We start from the raw sequence: 21,989 nt of genomic DNA, 5'->3' as shown, positions 1-21,989 counted from the left end.
ACCTCTGTATTCTGCTTCAGCACTAGATCGAGCTACCACATTTTGTTTCTTACTCCTCCACGTAACAAGGTTACCTCCAACAAAGGTAAAATACCCTGATGTTGACCTCCGATCTGTAATATTTCCAGCCCAATCTGCATCTGTGAAGCCACAAACATCAACGATATTGTTGTGATTAGAAAACATTACTCCTCTCCCTGGGGCTGACTTCAAGTACCTCAAGATCCTTACAACAGCATCCATGTGGTCCTCACTGGGGTTATGCATGAACTGACTTACTACACTTACTGCATACGCAACATCGGGTCTGGTATGTGATAGATAAATCAGGCGCCCGACTAGCCTCTGATAACGCGGTTTGTCAGTAGGGACTTGATCTGGATACTCTGCTAACCGGTGGTTCTGCTCAATAGGAGTATCAATGGGAGTGCAGTCCAACATACCTGTCTCTGTTAGTAGATCAAGGATGTACTTCCTTTGACACAGATAGATACCTTTGCTTCCCCGGGCTACTTCAATGCCTAAGAAGTACTTGAGTGTACCTAGGTCCTTCATCTCAAACTCTGTGGCAACCTGTTTCTGTAATCTATCCACCTCAACAGTATCATTCCCAGTAACTACCATATCATCAACATATATAATTAGGGCTGTTACCTTCCTTTGTTGATGTTTGAGAAATAACGTGTGGTCTGAATTACTTTGTCTGTAGCCAAGTTTCCTCATGAATTGTGAGAATCTTCCGAACCAAGCACGAGGTGACTGTTTAAGACCATACAAAGACTTTCTCAATCTGCATACGGAGTTACTTGGGGAGGTGGCCACATATCCAGGCGGAAGATCCATGTATACTTCCTCTGTTAGTTCTCCATGAAGGAATGCATTCTTGACATCAAACTGCCTATGTGCAAATGTCTCATCATAGTCTATGCCATATGTCTGGGTGTACCCCTTCGCTACTAGGCGTGCTTTATACCGGCTGACTGACCCATCTGGATTATGTTTTACTGTAAACACCCAACGACATCCTACAGTTTTCTTGCCATATGGTGGAGGTACAAGCTCCCAAGTATTGTTCTTTTGTAATGCTTCCATCTCTTCCTCCATTGCTTTCCTCCATTTTGGATCTCCCAATGCATCCTGCACTTTGTTAGGTACTGATACAGTAGATATTTGATTCACAAATGACTCATATGACTTAGATAATCTTTTGGTAGATATAAAATTTGCCACTGGATACTTGGCTTTAGTCTGAAGGGTAGGCTCATATTTTTTTGTTGGTTGTCCCCGAGTAGACCTATTTGGCAAAACATATTGTCTACTAGTATCCCTAATAGAATGACTAACCTCAGATGAGTGATCTTCTGTACCAGGAGAGCATTGGTCAGGGGTATAAACAGTGATACGGGAGACATGAGGGGCAGTTGTGTTGTCAGCTTCTGGTGTCTCAATCGATTGAGTGACAACCTCTGGTGGCGCCTGTGTGGCTGATACTTTGGTAATCTCAACGGGACCTGTTACCACATCGACTGGCTCACTTGTCTCCCCCTTTCCATGATATAACTCTTCAAAATATGAATTCTCCCCTTGAAGAGTAGTATCAGAAGAGGAAAAATAACTCATATCCTCAAAAAAGGTAACATCCATAGTGACATAGTACTTCCGAGTAGGGGGATGATAGCACCGGTATCCTTTCTGATGTCCTCCGTACCCAACAAACACACATTTAATTGCCCGGGCATCCAACTTAGAACGCTGATGTTGTGGAAGATGAACAAAAGCAACACAACCGAAAACACGGGCAGGAAGATTATGAAAAGAGGGTAAGGAGACGTGAGATGCAAGCACCTCATAGGGAACTTTCCCTTGAAGGACACGAGATGGAAGACGATTAATAAGGTGGCGGAAGTAATGACAGCATCACCCCAAAGGTATTTAGGCATGTGGGCACTAAAGAGAATACACCGAGCCATTTCAAGTAAATGACGATTTTTTCTTTCAGAAACCCCATTTTGCTCAGGTGTGTAAGGACACGTTGTTTGATGAACAATTCCATGTGTGTTAAAGAACTCCTGAAAGACATGATTCACATATTCCCCCCCCCCCCATTATCAGACCGAAGAATGCGAATGGTGGCATTATATTGTGTTTGGACAGAGGTATAGAAGGCACGAAAAGCTGGAAAAACCTCATTTTTATTTTTAAGAAGAACAATCCATGAGAGACGTGTGCAATCATCAATAAATGACACAAAATATCGCATTCCTGATACAGTTGACTCTTTCGAGGGTCCCCAAACATCAGAATGGATTAATTCAAAAGGAAGAAAACTTTTAGTAGAAGTACTAGGGGAATAAGTAGATCGATGACTCTTGCCCAAAACACATGTCTCACAACATAAACAAGACTCGTCCACATTAATAAATAAAGTAGGCATGGATTTTTTCATAACACTAAAGGATGGATGCCCTAAGCGACGATGCCATAACCAAACTTCACTTAGCTTGTCAGAAGTGGAGAGTAAAGCGGTCTGAGACGGTCCCCCTGGTTTTTCCCCTGCGTATGTCAGATCCAGATGAAACAACCGGCCTCTCAGATACCCCCGACCAATTACCCGTCTGGTGAGAAGATCCTGAAAGATCACATACATAGGAAAAAAGGTCACAGAGCACTGAGCGTCAGCGTTCAATTGGGGAACAGAGATCAAATGATGAGATAAAGCAGGAACATAGAGTACATTGTGAAGCTCTATGGTGGGAGTAATACGAACAGACCCTGTCCCTAATACGGGGAATGCCTCACCATTAGCATTAGTAACATAGGGTACGGGTGGAGGGGATAATACGGTAAAATAAGATTTGGCATAAGTCATATGATCAGATGCACCAGAATCAATAATCCAGGTATCAGAACTAACAGAGTGAGAAATATTGAAGGCCATACCAATTTGACCACGGCCAACGATGGATGCGGTAGGTGCTCCTCCAGCAGTATGATGATCCTGCCCAACCACACCATAGATATCGGGTTCCGGGACTAAGTGAAGAGCTGCTGTTGCTTTTGCCTGGGGACGATAATTAGGCCTTTTGGGCCTAAGATGTGGATATAATTTCCAACAGGTCGCACGAGCATGGTTGGTGTCATGGCAATAAGAGCAAGGAGGGCGGGGCTGATTCCCGAAACCTGGTGGTGGTCCTTGTCGATGAAGGGGAGCAGAAGTTGCTTGCGGAAGGGGTGGTGCCGGAGATCGAGCATGAACAGTAAGGCTGGAAATGACAGCCGGTGCCGGAAGAATACTCTCTTGTTGAGACTCATCCTTTCGGATATAGGTGAAAGCGGTGAGTAGGCTAGGTGGTTCGGTCATTCTGAGCAATTCGCCTTTCGCACTGGTATGCTTTGCATCAAGACCTTTCAGAAAATGGTGAACTCGTTCAAGCTCCTTCTCCTTTTGGTACCAAACGATATCCTCTTGATTTTGAATCATGCAAGGACGTTTCACATCAATCTCAGCCCAAATATTCTTTAGTTTGGTGAAATAGTGCGCCATCGGTTGCCCATCCTGGTGTATGGCCAAAGCTGTGCACATTAACTCATGAACCTGTATGAAATCAGAGTCATTAGTAAATAAGCTAGTTAGTGTCTCCCATATTGCCTGTGCGGTGGCACATGCCTCCACCAGATCAACTATCTCATCATTCATAGCTTTCCATAAGATGGACATGACAAGACCGTCGTCGTCGTCCCATTTGTTGTAGGCAACAATATCCTCAGGACTATGGGCCTTAGTGATGCCGGTTACATGTCTCATCTTGTGCATGCCTCGAAGATGAGCAGTCATGAGTCGTTTCCATTTACGGAAATTGGTTCTGTTGAGTTTGGTGCCCCCAAATGATCCACTATCAGAACTTTTGACAGATACTTCGAAGGTCAGGAGCTGAGAACCCTCAGTTTCGTGTCCAGAACCCATTGAAAAGAAACAAGGTATTAAGATAGCAAACAAAAACAAAAAATTGAGAACAATCTGTCGTCGGTGTATTTGCACTGACGGTGAGTATGCACTGAATAATCTGTCGTCGGTGTATTTGCACTGACGGTGAGTATGCACTGACAGAATCTGGCGAACCGGGTCGGATCGGTGGACCGGGTCGAATCTGTTGGCCGGGTCGTGGACCGGGTCGGATCTAGAGCGGGCCGGGTCGGCCGGGGCGGTTTTTGGGCAGGGCCGGGGCGAGCTCTAACCGGGTCGGTGTAGAGAGATCGATCGGGGAAATGCTTCGGCGAGCAGCGGCGACTGAGGACGGACGTCCGGCGGGGAGCGGCGAGGAGCGGCAAGGAGCGACGAGGAGCGGCGAGCAGCGGCGAGCAGCGGCGAAGAGCGGAGAGACTACTTCGGGTCGAGTGCGAACCGTAGGTCGTCGGGTACTGAAGATCACCGGAGATCGTCGGGTTTGCCCGGCGTCGGAGGAGCAGGGAGCCGGATGGGAAGAGCGTCGGAGGGCGCAGGGAAGGAAGCCGGAAAAACGGTGAGGCAGTAGGTGGAACCCGACCGGAAGATGGAGGCAGAACCCACAGAACCTGACCGGAAGAAAAAAAAAGGGGAAAAAATCCCACAAAAAAACAGAGCTCAAGGCTCTGATACCAAGTTGAATTGCTTGAGTTTGAATTGATGTTCATATACATATTACAATGGTATATATAGGCTAATTCATCCACCTACTCACTCCACTATCTCCACTATACCTACTACATTCCACTCACACTCACACCTACTACATTCCACTTACACTTTGAGGCTCTGTTATAGCTCTTCAAATTCGCCAAAGCAATCTACAGATTAGTCTAGACTAGATCAATCCAACTCAACTTTTCAATGATCACAAAAGCCTCGGTTTGTCATTTAAGTGACGAAAAATAGGGCAAGTTCTCGTAAAGGCATACTCTCCGAGAGCCTAACTTCAATTTGATTACGTGTCAATGAATGATTGGTGTATTTTGAAAAGGAATGAGATGGAGATAACTGTCTGGGAAATTCTATGGTGCAACGCTACATACCATACATACCTCTAATCCAACATTCATACACCCCACGGACCCTACGTGCATTTTAAAACACCCTCTATCTACCGTCTGATTCGGGATGTATGGTATGCAGCGCTGCACCATAGACGAATCCATAACTGCCCCGCCGTTAGAGTAAAAAGAAATACTAACCCAGTTTTTCGGTAATTTTCGGTCTGACTTGACCACTCACACGTGACAGGTTCGATGAAATCGCGATTCATCCCACTTTGGACGATGAGAAGCAGAAATTTTCCCAAATAGAGTAGATATGTAACTTCAACTCTGGTATCGATGAGTTAGTTTTAGGTAAACACAATTGGTAGAAAACAAGTGAAGTTTGACATCCCTGAAGCTCCATATCGATGACCTCCTCTTGTGGATTGTAGGAATTTAACTTATCGGTTATTTCAAGTTATCAAGGGTGATGCTTCATATACACTAATTCATTTGCCAACTGACCAATGCGATCATTGTGAAAGAATTAAACGGGGGTTATTTTTAGTGCACTTGTAGAGACTCTATTGTGTAAGTAGCACATATAAATAGGAAATACATCTTCACTCTTAAGACCAACATAACTGAATCAATAGCTTATAGCAATACTCAATTCGAGCTCATATGAAAGTTGTGTACTCACAATGGTATTCAACAAAGGAGTAAGGGAGTGCCCATAACCTGTTCGATCAAATGTCAAAGACAAACTCCACCGCATTAGCACCAAGCATGTTTCCTTTGCAATTGCAAACATTAACATCAATGTACTTTTGAAATTATGATGGAGATGAATATGAACAATGAGTTTTAATGATTGAAGTTCGAGCTTATATGAAAGTTGTGTACCCATAGTGGTATTCAATAGAGTAAAGGGGTGCCAATAACCTGCTTGATCAAATGTCAAAGACAAACTCCACCGCATTAGCACCAAGCATATTTCCTTTGAAAACATGACACAAACTGGTATAAACGATCACCAAGTAATATACTACAGACGACACAAAATGGACCGAACGACAACCAATGAGCAAAGGGGTTGCAGCCTGCAACCATGCCCGCATAGCACTACAGACAAGCAAGATGATTCAATATGTACCAACATAATTCTGATAAGACTTAATTAACAGCATATCTAGCTTGTTCAAGCAAGGAACAAGTAAAAACCAACCAATGAAGGGGTAGAAAAAAGGTTTTCAAGAATCGAACCATACACAGTTGACATTTTAAAATCTCATTGACCAGGGCTTTGCCAAATGTGTTTCGTCGATTTGACCGCACACGCTAGGTGAAAAAAATTAGGTGACTTCAAATAGGAAAACGGCTTTTGTTGTTTCCATTTATGTAATGTGGCCTCCCTTATGGCGTATTAGAGGAGTTCGGTTGATCGAGAATCCCGACGGTGAAACAAGGTCTGAATTGGATGAAATTTTGTCGGGTTCCCTAAATATATATGCCGATCGCATCAGATGGTGTCGATCGATCCCGAGAAATTTCCTTTATGTAGTCACTTTATAATGCGACACTTTTATTTTAAACATGCTATAAAAGGTTATGATACATTAATGGACACTTCGGTGGTCGACGATTCCAGTTCGAAATATGGGCAATCGACACCAGGTGATGAGATTGTTATATATATTTAGGGATCCCGTAAAAATTTCATCCAATTCAGACCTCGTTTCACCGTCGGGATTCCCGATCAACCGAAAAAGACACATTTTGACATTTTAAAACCCCATTGACCGGGGCTTTGTCAAATAGTTTCGTCGATTCGACCACGCATGCTACGTGACTACATATATGCAAACGGCTTTCAACGTTCCTATCTATATAATGGGGCATCCTTTAGGGCGTATTAGAGGAGTTTTCGGTTGACCGGGAATCCAAACGGTGAAACGAGATTCGAATTAGATGAAATACTGTTTGAGTCCCTAAATATATATATATATATACATATCGCATCAAACGGTGTCGATCAACCCCGATAAATTTTCTTCATGTAGTCGCTTCATAATGCGACAATTATTTTAAACATACTATAATAAAAGGTTATAATATATTAGTTGACACTGTTGCGGTCAACGACTCCAGTTCGAAATATGGACGATCGACACCAGCCGATGCGATCAGTATATATATTTCGAAACCCGTAAAAATCTCATATAATTCGGACCTCGTTTCACCGTCGAGATTCCCGGTCAACCGAAAAAGAGGCATTTTGACATTTTAAAACCTCATTGACCGGAGTTTTTCCAAATGGTTTTTGTCGATTTGACCATGCACGCTAAGTGACAAAAATTAGGTGACTTCAGATATGCAAAACGGCTTTTGACGTTCCCATCTATGTAATGCGGTCTCCCTTAGGGCGTATTAGAGGAGTTTTTTGGTTGACCGGGAATTCCGACGGTGAAACGAGGTTCGAATTTGATGAAATTTTATCAGGGTCCCTAAATATATATACTGATCACATCGGACAGTGTTGATCGACCCCGAGAAATGTCATTAATGTAGTCACTTCATAATGCGATTATTTTTATTGTAAACATGTTATAAAAATGTTATGATACAGTAGTATACACTTCAGCAGTCAATGACTGCAATTCAAAATATGGCCGATCGACACCAGCCGATATAATCGGTATATATATTTAGGTACCCCGTAAAAATTTCATTAAATTCGGACCTCGTTTCATCGTCGGAATTCCCGGTCAATCGAAAATGAGTCGTTTTGACATTTTAAAACCCCATTGACATGGGCTTTGCCAAATGGGTTTCGGCTATTTGAATGCGCACACTAGGTGACAAAAATTAGATGATTTCAAATATGCAAACGGTTTTCGACGTTCCTATCTATGTAATAGGGCCTCCCTTAAGGCGTATTAGAGGAGTTTTCGGTTGACCGGGAATTCCAACGGTGAAACGAGATCCGAATTGGATGAAATTTTATCGAGGTCCCTAAAAATATATATACCGATCGCATCAGCTGGTGTCGATCGACCCCGAGAAATTTCGTTCATGTAGTCACTTCATAATGTCAAACATAGAACACCTATAAGTGTTTGAACTTATCTGTGTTTATCTCAAAGTTGAAATAGCAATTTCTAACTTAACTAACATTAGCAATAAACTTCGGTACAAACAAAATTAAAATTAAATCACTGTGTACATCACAGTTTAGACGAAATCGTAGAAATAAAATCACAGCCCATAACATGTTCGACGAAATGTTTGCGAGTTCTAGTAGTTCTAACCCTAAAGTCTAACCCATTAACCCATTTATGTAATTTTAGTTTGAGGTTGTAATATAAATTTTCTAACTCACTGATGGTATTGAGAGCAAAATGAAATTTCCCATAACAGATGAAATGCCTAAGAAGACACTTTCCATCAAAATACCCATGACCATAACCTATTGGACGAAATGCCTAGGAGTTGTTTCTATTTTCATTAAGACCGTTCCCAGCAAAATAACCATGGCCGTAACTTGTATGACGAAATGCCTAATGCCATGCCTAAGAGTCCTTACATTTTAAGCAATACCATTGACATAAAAAAAATAACCATGCCCATCACCTATTCAACGATATGCCTAAGAGTCCTTCAATTTTAGTTTCATAATTTCAACAGTATGTTGCTGTTAATATTTACAATTTTAAAGGAAACATGCTTGGTGATAATACGGTGGAGTTTGTCTTTGACATTTAATCGAACAAGTTATGGGCACCCCTTTACTTATCTGTTGAATACCATTGTGGGTACACAACTTTCATATGAGCTTGAACTAAGTATTGTTGTAAGCTATTGAATAACAAGGGTGATAACTTGAAATAACTAATAAGTTAAATTTCTACAATCCACAAGAGAAGGTCATCGATATGGAGCTTCAGAGATGTCAAACTTCACTTGTTTTCTACCAATTGTGTTTACCTAAAACTAACTCATCGATATCAGAGTTGAAGTTACATAACAGTAGTAATTCAAAGTTTCATTTTCTACCAAATGTGATTACAACCCTAGCTAAAACTTTGAATAACAGAAACAAAGGCAACTCCGATCATTTTCACACAATGACCTGAAATAATCCCAAAATATATTTCAATTGTTTCAATTCTTATACAACCCTAGCTAAAACTTAAAATAACAAAAACAAAAGCATAAATAAGATTATGGGCAACTCAATAAGAAATCTAAAACACCTCAAGAACAACTCAAGAACAATCATTTGCCTGTTGTTGCCAGATCCCCCTCACTTTCATACGAGGTTTCAAGACGGTGTCTCATTTCTTCTTCACTTGGACGGAAAATATCATAATCTCATTTCTTCCTCCACATCTCTCTCCGCACTCCAGATCTGGGAAGGGTTGCGGCTGGGGACAAAGATAAATCAACAAATAGACTCGAATGGGTTGCAAACGATTTTTTGGGTATGCCTGCAGCAGAGTTTCCTTCACACGACGACTCCTACAGATTTCTATGCCTTCCTATCATAACCCCTCTTTCTAATTGGGAAGAAATTGGTTTTACATTTGGAGGCGCATCACAAAACGATTAGAGTTTGGATCCGGAGGACTTATTTCAGGCCGGCACGTGAGACTGATTTCAGAAAGAGATGGTAAATTTTTTAAACACAAAACACTGTTCACACACCCACGTAGACGATGTATGCGAACTAACAACGAGACGCTCGGAGAGTGGGCCTTTAACAAACGTTGCCGAAAAATAGTTCACTTCCAAGTTTTGTCATCATACATCGGCGTTGAATGAGTAGGAAATGTAAAAGTAGAATGACAAACCTGTTCCCAGAAAGTAGAATGCCGAATTTCCTCCATAACAGCCAACCTTGGAACATAACAGTTTCATATTCAGTTTCATGTTCAGTTCCAGGTATTCTGGCATCATATATTGGGCTAACGGAGGAAATTAGGCAAATATGGCATTCAGCAGGGATCTAACCATAGCCAATATCAGAGGAATCATCTCCAGGCAGTCGGATTAATCATGACAAAACCAAACACAGGAATACAGACATCACCTATCACAAAAAGACTAGACTGATGTCGGTGCAGTCTGGCTACGCTGAGATTCATATTTGGTCAATCAGTAGCACTCAACCTTTGAATAAAAGAAAGCATAAAAACAGTCGCCTTAACATGATAGTAAAGAGCAAAACCTTTCAAGCACATACAAGACCGAGTACTTGATATCAAAATTTTAAACTGTTTCCAACGAAATGAAGTTTTCAGAGAATTTAAGCAAAAAGGAAAGATAATTAACAGTCGCCTTATAACATCATAATACTTCTAAGCCTCAGTAATTGGATACTCAAACACAACATCTCGGCCAGACAGCTTCCGGTAAACTGCAGAGAAGCTTTCCAGCTTGTATTCTGTGTTGTTTCGCTCCTTGGGATCCAGAAACACCTGCCCAATATTACCATCAGACATAGTCAACACTTTATAGATGGAATATGTAACTCCAACATAATACAAAGGTTCAACTACAGTATCCACCTCACTAAGCATGCAGTATCTAACTCAACATACAACGTTCTAAGTTTCTGCATCCAAGTGTCCATCTTTTACCATTTTGTAATGATACTAGTAATTGAAGCTTCTTATATGTTTGAGTTACATATTCCTTTGTCATGGAACCTTCTACTAGATATCAGTACTTCTCCATTCACACTTAAAACTATAAAAACTAATATTCTCCTTTCCTAGTGTTCATAACTGAATGTTGGTCTACAACTCTACATAGATCACAAAATAAAGTACTTATTTCCCTTGATTGAGTCATGAAGGTATACCTTCATTATCTTTGATCCATCCAGACGATATCTGGTACGTTTTCCAACAATCTCAGCAGGAGAGACAACATCCTCCAACATAGCTTCGTGGACAGCAGTGAGGGTGCGAGTGCGGGGCCGTTGAGCAGCTGAACCTTTCTTTGGTGGCCTCACAATCCTTCGTGTGGCAATCAGGATCACATCCTGCCAGATAACAAACCAAAATGACACCATAAACATCACAGAGCACAATAATAAACAGATTAATATAAGTGTACAGATGAAAGATGAATCGCCTTAGTCAAAAACAATAAGCTAACGGAAAACAAAACACCTACAGTTAAACAACAAACAGGAAAAACGGAGCAAAGCCAGCAACTATAACAAAAATTAAATGTCCGCGGTCATAAAGGCGCAAACTTTTAACAATGGTACACTACTATCAGATGAAAGCCGCAGTACAAGTTTGCTCAATGAAGGAGAGAACCCAAAAAAACAAAACAAAAACATTAGTTAACAATCACCTTTCCACTGAACTTCTTCTCAAGCTCCCTCACGAGACGAACATGGATCTTGCGGAAAGCCTTCCTCAGTCTGTAGGGTACATGTACAACAACAGCCTTCCTGTTTCCAGCAACATCAACTTGACTGCAACAAAAAAACCATGATTACCACACATACAATACGCCACATATGTTACAAATTAGAAACAGTAAAACCATTCTTACACTGCTGAATTGATATATAAATCCTTTAGCTCACTCTTCATGTCCTGGTTAGTGTTCTCCAAATCGAAAATCGCCTGCACATATATCAACACGTCAGCAAAACAAAACATTACAACCATAGTACGACTCAAAAGCACAACAGAAACAGCGTACCTGCGCAACCACCTCTTCAAACTCGGTCGGCTCGGCGCCCTTATCTTTCGAAATCTTCTTCCTTGAAGTAAACATCTTGACAAGAACCTGACCATTTTAAACAAATGAAGTACAGTTCAGGCTCTAACTCTTTTCTAAACAACCCCACAAGAATCAAACCGTTACGGTTCTGTCGGGAACCAAAAATCACTAATGGCAAATAGAAGACAAAACTAGAAGAACCCTAGTTGGCTCAACAAAGCTTGAACTACTCGGAACCACAAACAGCTGTACAAATCGAAGACGCGTATATGAACTTCCCAATTAGTTTATCACAAATCAAAAGCTTCAATCATGGATATTGAAGTAGAGCTTGTGATGTTTTTATGGAACAGAAAACATAATTGAGATGAATATTCAGAATAGAGAGTGATGTGAAGTGAAGTGAATGGAATGTGAAGAAGATGAGAGGGATTGAGAATTGGAAATACCTGGAGAGGAGTTGAGAGCTGCAGAGAGCGAGAGATGTGGTTAGTCTCAAACGGCGGTGGAAATTTTGTTTCGGCGATAAGTAGGGTTTTTGCACAATAAAAACCTTTTGAGGTTCAAAGAGGACGCGTGGGTCTAATGGATATGGGCCTGGTGGTTCTACCCACTTACCCAGTTTCTGTTCGGGTCAACTGAAGTGAGGATTTAATTTTCTTTTTCTTTTTCCTATTGCACATTTGCACCCATCGCCGACCTAAATCAGCGCAACCTAGTTCCGGCGACGACCCAAATCGGCGAGATCGGCGACTGACTTTGCCGTCAGACTTATCGCGTCTCAACCCATCCACAACGTCACTTCTACTCCATACTGCTAACGAGGTTCAACGATCAATCGCCACTAGCCTTTGTTGCAGCAAATCTTGATCTGATTTCAAGACCAACGTCATCCTTGGAGATTTGTGTCGTCTCTTACTCCAACTCAATTCATTCTGGGCACCCATCGTCCCTTATTTGCCTTCTATCTCCATATCTACAGATTGATACCGACGAAGCACCTCACTGTCGATCGTACAAGGCAGAGCCGTTAGTCCTGACCAAGGCCCAGCGTCGTCGATGTCTTGCGTTAGTCCTGACGAAGCACCTCTGCTCCGATGGAGGACCAGCACTGCACCGAGTGCACTTGACTTGAAAGCTCTGGATCCGACCCGACCCACGAACAAAAAAAAGGCATTTTACCTCTTTCAGTAAAATTCAAAGGTAATTCTAAAACATTACCCTACACTAAATAATTATTACTGCTCACTATTCGCTATTTTACAAAAATTAAATAGCTAATGTAAATCTAATTTACTGGTTTTATAATAAGACTATTTACTATTTGTTACTGAAAAGTAAATTAAATTAGACTTGTATAGTTAAGAGTGACTAATCATTTACATATGGTTATTTTTTGCATGTAATTAATCAATTGTCATCATAATGGAATCGTGAGAGCAACCGTTTCACATGACGATAAAATTCGACGTTTGTAAGAACAATCGTATTATATGCAGTTTATTTTGGCAAACTTACAAAGTAAGATCTAAATTAGTGTTGCCGCTTTCATCAAATTTCATTCATATACATGAAATTATCCATGTTACGTGAGCAAAATAGTCACTGGATATTGTGACATGTTATATGCTATGCATATTTAAATTTTTAGACTTTGGTTGCTTAGCATGTAACTAAATCATAATGCTATGATTTACATTTCAAGCATTATATTTATATATGGTCTTTGGCATGCAATGTGAGTACGATAATTACCTTAGTTTTGTAAATTATTTAATCATATTAAATGTTATGCTCTACTTGTTATACATGTTATGCCTATGTATATTTTATTCAGCATGTTATATGAAATAAGCCTAACCATGATAATGAAATTTCATGAGTATTATATGAAAATTGACAAACATATTATTGTGATGAAGTATTTTTACGAAATATCGAAAAATATGACAATTTTCTTAAAACAAACTTTGCATAATAACGTAGTAATAACCCTAAAGCAAAAGACAATTATTATGAATATGTAATTTCATAAAAACCGATCAATGGTAGTTGATAACAATGTACCATGTGAAAAAAGCCTAGGGGATTTGACAAGAGCAATGTAGCGCTCTGTTACAACAAGAATATAGAATAATGAGAGTATGATGATTTAAAAAGCATGTTCAATATCGAACAACATGACTTAAAAATAATCTCAATAAAAAACAACGATAAAAAAACATTGTTAAACCATTATTAGTCATTCCTTGAGACAATGCATCTAAACCCCTTAAAACGCCATCGAAAAACACTGCCCAAAGTGGCGGCCGACCGCCTCTATTCCAACCATCACCAATGGCCACCAAAATTCACCACCACAACCTAAACTTTCTCAACTACATCAATATCCAATATTTATTCTAAACAGTTCAATCAACGAAAAACACAAAATCGGAACTATTTACAAACCCTAGAAATTGAAATGTTCAATTCGGGTACTTACACTACGAATTGGATTGAATCCTTTGGAACTTACCTTACTTATATAAACGTCATCCTCAAACAATAACTTTCTGTTTCGGGTTTTTCTCCAACAAGATTCCGCTGGCACAACTGCCGCCACTCTCAACACCGCCCAAAGTGGCGGTCGGCCGCCTCTACTCCAACCACCACCAATGGCCACCAAAATTCACCACCACAACCTAAACTTTCTCAACTACATCAACATCCAATAGGTACTCTAAACAGTTCAATCAACGAAGAACACAAAATTAGCACTATTCACAAACCCTAGAAAATTGAAATGTTTAATTCGGGTACTTACACTACGAATTGGATTGATTCCTTTAGAACTTATCTACTTATATAAACGTCCTCCTGAAACAATAACTTTCTGTTTCGGGTTTTTTTTCCAACAAGATTCTGTTACGACAATCAAACGCCAAAATTTAAAAATTTGAATTACTCTATAAGCCGTAACTAGGCTTAACAATATTAAATAACACGATAAAAAGATTTGGGTCGTATTAGATGATGTATTCGCTTATAATGTTATCTTATACAGTATCAATGACGAGCAGCTTGGCCGAAGTGGAAAGAGTTAATGCTGGTTGAGAACCTAGCTTAATTAATGGATTATTTTCAAAAACCATGTTAGTCATTTTCAAATAGACAAAATGTCAAATACATAATAGTTGATAGACAATGCATGGCAAAAAAAAAAACCATTGTCTGAAAGCATTGAGTGAAATACTAGCACGGACAATAGTTTTATAGGTATCATTGTCAAATTTCATGTAAGACGATGTTTTATATCTTGTGACAAAATACATTGTCCATGTTCCAGATAGAGACAACGATATTGTAACTGTATATTGTCTATATCCAAATAGAGGACAATGGTTTTTCTTCTTTTCCAAAACATTGTCTGAATTTCTTCAAACAATATTTGTTATGCAATGGTTGATTGAAAGGTTTAGATGCATTGTCTCAAGGAATGACTAACAATGATTTTTGAAAATAATTCAATTGTCTTAGAGTTAACGCATGTGTGTGTTGTAGATTGATCTCTCATATTGATGATGTATTTGCTTATGATGTTATTCTGTTATATATTATCAATGATGAGCAGCTTGGCCGAAGTGGTATCTCAATCATAAACAACAATAAGAACCTAGCTTAATTAATGAGCTTCTATACTTTGATTACAGTATGTCCTTAATTTTTCAAGATATTACTGTAATGATTGTTATGCCTAAAATTTAATTAGATTTTGGTATGGAAGTGTTTTTGGATTAGAAAAAACCTTGATGCAATCGTTGACATATAACCAAGATTGTGAGTTTTTCTCAATGAATTGAGATTATTCGAATATTAATCAAGATATACGTGGTATGATTTTCAATATTTGTTTTGGTTTCCCAGGAAATCCCTCGCCCTTTGGGAGAGGACTATACTTTTGAGCCGCGTCGGACATCCGGGTTTTGGCGGGGAAGCTCTCCCAACAATTATTGTTCCATTCGTAAGGCTCGAACTCGATACTTTGCTTAAGGGGAACAAGCTCATTTCCACTTGAACCACCAAGTGTTGTTGTTTTTTTTCAATATTTGGATTGTACAAAGTACCGCATAAAGTAAAACAATTTCAAAAAATATTCATACGACATGAATAACTGGATGCAAAGTGATTCCCACAGTAATAGTAATGAATAACAATAGTATTATATTTGTGGATGTAATGAATAATATTAATAAAGATTAGTCATTTCTAATCCTTCGAGATTCATAATGTTCATACCCTTATGGGATGAAAATATCATTTTGTGATTCTATTAAATTACTCTAAATAATTTGTATTTATATTCCATTTTTATGTCTTAACTATATATCTCATTAGCACTTTATGTAACAAGAGTCAACAAGAGACAATCGAACCTTCATACGTTTAAAATATTTATGTCATGATTTTTTCATGTGAATAGAATAAGTGAAATTACAATTAACTTCTTCTGCATTATCTCTAATGATTGTAGATGTAACCAAGCAATAAAGACGTTTTTATGTCTACCTAGTTGTTATATCTGCCTAATGAATCCAACAACGTCAAAAGAAAATGACTTTCAGAATTTAGACATATTTGGGCTTTGACACGATTCACTGAGATACTCAGGTCGTGATATGTGTTTTCATATATTAAATGAATTACACACGGACACTCATATTTTAGATAAATAAAAGCAATAACTAAATAAACAAAGGAATGTAAAAATCTATACAAAAATTATTTCATGGGGGAATTGAAGATGTGATTTCATCCCCATATTTCGTCGCTCCCCTTAGGCAGAACTGTGAAATGATTGATGTACAAGTATATGCATTAACTCTGTATTATGCTTCTTGTGTACATTATGATTACATGGTGTAAAACTAATCATTCAAAGCCTATCACGTAAAGAAATCAGGATTGAGATCATCTTATGCAAATGAAATGCCCTCATTATGTTCAATCATTCAATCCGACAAAAATTATGTAGACTGATTTAACCAACTTACGGACACCTTAAATATTTTATATTGTTGGTTGATGTGTTCACACACTGGTCACATATCATCACACAATTTACTACTAAACTTATGATTCTTATGCCAGTTACAAATCCACTTGGGTCTCACGGAAAACGACTTGTGATAATAGTCTTAATATTGGCAATGCACACTAATATTTTCACTTAGGGTAACGTAATTTTTGCATACACAACTCTTTATTCACTAGTGTATGGCCATCACCATCATCATTGTAAAAAGAATTACAATCTATGACATCTAAGGATTGACATATTTAAGGTCGCCATGATTCACCAAGATCTATAACCCTTGAGCTCAACTAGTTTATCATATGTGCCAAATTGCGTAGTAACAATACACAATGGTGAAACCATTTAATGTGAATGAGTATTTTTATTGGAGACGAGCATCCAACAATAGTTTGCTACATCACAATCTTGACAGACGATCTATTTTTCTACCAAATATGCAGAATGTCACTTAGATAAGACAATCTTCCCGTCATTAGGGGAGATAAGAACAAATAATGTTCAAGTGCAATGACAAGAATCATCGTGATTTGTCCTCACTGTCTCTCATTTTTATCCCCATTATCGCACAAAGTAATAAGATCACACATTTCATCTACAAACATGCTTGCAAGGTTTGATGTCCTAAGAAGATGATATGACGCCACCCAAGAGGAATTAGACAATACATTGCCACCACAAAAGGTGGCATGGTGATGTCATAAAATGGCTAAATGGTGTCACATGTCATGGCTCTCCAAGAAAGAGGGGAGACCACATTAAGTTCGATATATACTCGATCGAGGAAAAAAAGGAGTTTAGCACAAACGGATCCACTGATCTATAATATCAAATTTGTCTTATGAGAATTTCCTAGATTTTGGTTATCACTGGGAGATGAAATATTAGAATAAATCCTTAAAAATATAGAGATCTCTACAAATACAAATCATATGAAGATGTAGGATATTGAGTTTTGATATTGAACCATACTTCGTTGAGAAATACGAACGTAGTAATTTTGACCTAATGGAAAGAAGCGATCCAGCATGAACTAATGTTCACTAATAAAGAGATAGGTATTTGGGTAAGTGAAGCTGACACCACACATGTAAAGCCTATCATATGTTTTTGTTAGGATGCGTAATGAGAAAAAGAGTTTAGACTCAACTTATGACGCAAAGTCTCTCACTAACATACTAGAATCAACTATGAGAAAATATTCATGTGTAATGGACCACAAATAATTTTTTTGTAATGGATGTCATTGCACTCTACTACCTTATCAGTTTTATAGTTTCTGAAAACTTGACAATGACAGCTTATGAATGTGATAATAAGATATCTCTATTGGAATCGAAATTAAGAGATATACATGAAAGTCTTAGAACAAACTTCATCCACCCAAGAAGTGGCTCTAAACCACGACGCACTACAAAAGGAATTGAAACATTCATGAAGTAAATACTTGATTTGGAATAGGGATAAGATGAATTATCTCATGGCGTATTCAATATAAATTTACCCAAACTCTATGAACTGAAGAGTTGCCACTATGTATTGTAAATCCGAAGTTGAGAATAAAATAGATATTTGGAAAGACACAGTCTCGATATGATTGAGGACTATAATGTTAATGATTAAGCATCAATTGGCTTATACACTCTAATGGTTGAAAATGAGGTCTCTATAACTCCCATGATCAGTCGAAGTCTTTAAAGATAGACATGTTCCGTCTAAATGGAAGATGACAAATAAGTGTTGGGAAATGAGATTCCTTATATAAGTTCAAAGACACATTATTGCTATCACGACCCCGAATTTCGAATGATAAAAATTCGAATTCGAAATCATGAAAACTCAAAAACAATCTCAAATATATTGAAATCATCTTATCATAACAATGTATCGAAGCTGAGTCCACATCATGACTCAGTCAACTCGAATAATACACAACCAATGGAAAATGTAAAATTCACTCAATCCTCACCACAAACAGCATAATGAAATCTTCAACAATGTTCAGCGAAAACCCTCTAATTCTGCTAATCCACACCTGCAGAACTATCCCCTACACAATCGAATAGGTGCACCGGGATTGTAAAACACAAACCCGGTAAGCTTTACAGCTCATATGAGTAAATCAATAATACAACTCGTATATAAACACATAAGAAAGTACTGAAAATATTTAATTATAAATGTACTCATGAGTCATTGGACGTCCCATCTCGTTGTCCAATAATATATGAAAATATGCATGCTCATGAGAAATCGGGCAACCCCTATGTTTACCCAAATACATTTATAATACGTGTACTCACGAGCGCTAGTACTCATCTGTTACCACTCATGTAGTACGTCGTCAGACATTGGGCAACCACTTGCTACCCAATATCCAAAAATATGGGTACTCATAAGCTGGTAACCCATCTATTACCCACATAAGAAAATACTGAAAACATTTAATTATAAATGTACTCATGAGTCATTGGACGGCCCATCTGGTTGTCCAATAATATCTAAAAATATGCGTGCTCATGAGAAATCGGGCAACCCCTCTGTTTACCCAAATACATTTATAATATGGGTACTCATGAGTGCTGGTACACCTCTGTTACCCCTCATGTTAGTACGCCGCCCGACATTGGGCAATCACTTGCTATCCAATATCCAAAATATAGGTACTCATAAGCGCTGGTACACCTCTGTTACCCCTCATGTTAGTACCCCGACAGACAGACTAGAGCTCTAACTGTATCGTAACTGTCGCCCGGCCAAGGCTAGGTTCCGACATGTCAACACGTCCGAAGATTGATCCACATACCACAAAACGTTTTAACATAACTCAAGTTAAAACCACGTACAAAAAAAATCATCACATGATATTGTACAAATCAAAGTGACATGCTGAAATAAATAATTATCAACGCTATAATGAACTTATTCGCAAACGGAAATTATGATAGTATATAGTATAACAAACCATATATATGTATCTATTTTACCAATTATACACATACACAATCCACTATATCATATACATATCATGGTTCATTCTTTTTAATTAAGCGTAATTATGAATCTCCGCAAAGGTAGATTCGTCACTGTGAGATTTTACTCACCTTATTTCTTGCGTGCAACTTCCACGACACTGAAAGTAGTTTCCTAACTCGTTTCATCGGTCACCTAATAACATGATAAAATGCTTAGAAAATGATACGTAAAATATCAGGTGACGATTTTAGTACATCTAAATGTTGTTCATAAAACATTGTTCACAGAACACTGTTCATGTTTTACTATTTTACTAAATAATGTTCCAATGTACTATTTTACTAAAACCTTGTTCCAATGCACTGTTTTTACTAAAACAATGTTCACAGTTACTGTTTTACTAAACATTGTTCACAGAGTGATGTTCATTGTTACTGCTCACAATTTCTATTGATGCAGCGCCACTGTTCACCGACTGCCACCAATGACCACCAAATTTCACCACCACAATCTAAATGACATTCCTAACAACTTCGTAGTTCACCACAAAGTCTAATTTCGAGCCTAAATACTTCAATTTAACAAGAACCGAAAAACCCCAATTGAAAAACTTAAAATTTCTTTTCTTCGATTCTCCTAGCATACAACGATTGGGGTTAAATTTTTTGGATGGTTTGTAGTATGGAATGAGACCTTCAAAATAGGACAAGAATCGTACCGATTGGTTGCCGGAGGAGAGAGATCCGACGAGTTGAAGTTCGGTGAAATATGCTTTTTCGGGAGAACTTCCGGGCTTCACCGCTCCTAAACGGCGGCGAGATGGCGGGTGGCGCTACCACCAATCGACAGGGGATGCAGCAACCTTTCAAACCTCCTTATATGAGAATCCTTGTATGAATCTCATACCACATAGTTTATTTTATAAAAATTACAATTAATAGATGATATTATTTTATATTTTTGTTGAAAAAAATGTAATTTCATGTCATTTTCCATATCTAATCTAGTTCATTATATTTGTGTATATCTAAGACTCACATAGTGTGAATAACTTTGTGTCAAATAATGTGTCCAATAATCCAGTCCTCATTTTAGAATGAAAATGAATTTAGATGATGAGAATAGATTCTAAAAGCATGAACGTGTTATTGGAGAACCCTCAGGTTGAGATATATAGTATATCGGGTTTCTAATGTTTATTCGGAATTCTGCGTACGTTTGTTTATGTTAAGTTTTGCCTATTCTTTGTTTGGACTCCATCCTCTTTCTCTAGGTTTCAAAAATTTTGTTGTCTTCGTCTGACGGTGCGTCCATTGAGGCTACTGTCGGACGTAAGGTGTGGTGGGTCAGTTGGTGGCTGGCGCTGATAGTGGTGGATCGAGAGAGAGAGAGAGAGAGGCTGCTTCAAGTTTGGCCGACATTGTTGTGGTGTTCTATGGTTTTTTTAATTTTTTTGCAAAGGTCGCGACTTGGTGGTGATGCTATGATGTTAAATCTGGTTGCTAATATGGATGTCGACGACAGTTTGTGCTGGCCAGTGTGGTTGGGGTGCAGAGGCGTTGAGGCTTACTTGGGTCGGTTCCCCAAACCAGATCGGACCTTGATGTTTTGCTATGGTGCATCTTGATGGGCAACGAGTTGTTTCTTTGATGTGGACATGGGTTGTGGCTTCAAGATTGCGTCGATGTCTGCGTGACGGTTTGCGGTGAGAAGGCAACGACAATTTAATGGTTGATTTCTAGGTTGGTTGGGTCTGAGCTCTTTGGGGCTAGATTTTTTGCTTTCAATTTTTAGCTAGGCTCACTATTGGACTTACGACATTTCACTTGAGGTTTTAGTTTTGTTCCTATAACTAGGGTTTTTGTGCTCCTTGGGCAGCCTCCCCTTGCGTAGGGTGGTCCTGGTAGTGATAAATAAGAGGTTTTGTTAGCTATGCTACCATGATTCTTTACTTCTCATTATTGTTTTAACCCCTAAATTAGAGATTTAGTATTGGGACTGTTGGATTATTAGTTTTAGGAGTAGTTTATTTCACACATTTTGTGACCCGTGGGAGCGGATGTGTTTATGTGTCTTGTACCATATCATCAATATATTCATAATTCATTGCATCCTTAATAAAAAAAAAAGGTTTATTCAGAATTTTGTTCGTCTAAAAATAATCCGTCCGCCCAAGGAATTCACGCAAAAAAGGCGGCGA

General features: G+C 38.7%; 1 protein-coding gene across 2 annotated transcripts; it reads right to left on the bottom strand.

The window, feature by feature from the left end:
* Window positions 1-10,230: 10,230 nt before the first annotated feature.
* LOC126792827 (40S ribosomal protein S7-1-like) lies at window positions 10,231-12,280 on the bottom strand. 2 transcript variants are annotated; one of them, XM_050519306.1, is made up of 6 exons: window positions 12,189-12,280; window positions 11,719-11,805; window positions 11,566-11,639; window positions 11,362-11,485; window positions 10,859-11,041; window positions 10,231-10,472 (listed from the first exon to the last, which is right to left on the bottom strand). In XM_050519306.1, exons 2-6 carry the CDS (start codon window positions 11,791-11,793, stop codon window positions 10,353-10,355), a joined length of 576 nt encoding a protein of 191 aa, XP_050375263.1. In that variant the 5' UTR covers window positions 11,794-11,805; window positions 12,189-12,280; the 3' UTR covers window positions 10,231-10,352. The 2 variants fall into 2 exon arrangements, with proteins under 2 accessions (XP_050375263.1, XP_050375264.1); XM_050519307.1 differs by having other exon boundaries at window positions 11,719-11,794; window positions 12,189-12,246.
* Between the last annotated feature and the right edge of the window lie 9,709 nt (window positions 12,281-21,989).

Source organism: Argentina anserina, chromosome 4 (assembly GCF_933775445.1).
Source record: "Argentina anserina chromosome 4, drPotAnse1.1, whole genome shotgun sequence".
NCBI lineage: Eukaryota > Viridiplantae > Streptophyta > Magnoliopsida > Rosales > Rosaceae > Argentina > Argentina anserina.
Note: the sequence above shows the minus strand (reverse complement) of the source record. Positions and strands in the feature narration are given on the sequence as shown.

Excerpts from the sequence above, each read along its gene's own strand:
- LOC126792827 (XM_050519306.1), bottom strand. The coding sequence starts at position 11,793 with ATGTTTACTTCAAGGAAGAAGATTTCGAAAGATAAGGGCGCCGAGCCG. Across the intron at positions 11,640-11,718 it reads TTGAAGAGGTGGTTGCGCAG|GCGATTTTCGATTTGGAGAA; the intron begins GTACGCTGTTTC and ends ATATATGTGCAG. Across the intron at positions 10,473-10,858 it reads ATGGATCAAAGATAATGAAG|GTGTTTCTGGATCCCAAGGA; the intron begins GTATACCTTCAT and ends AATATTGGGCAG.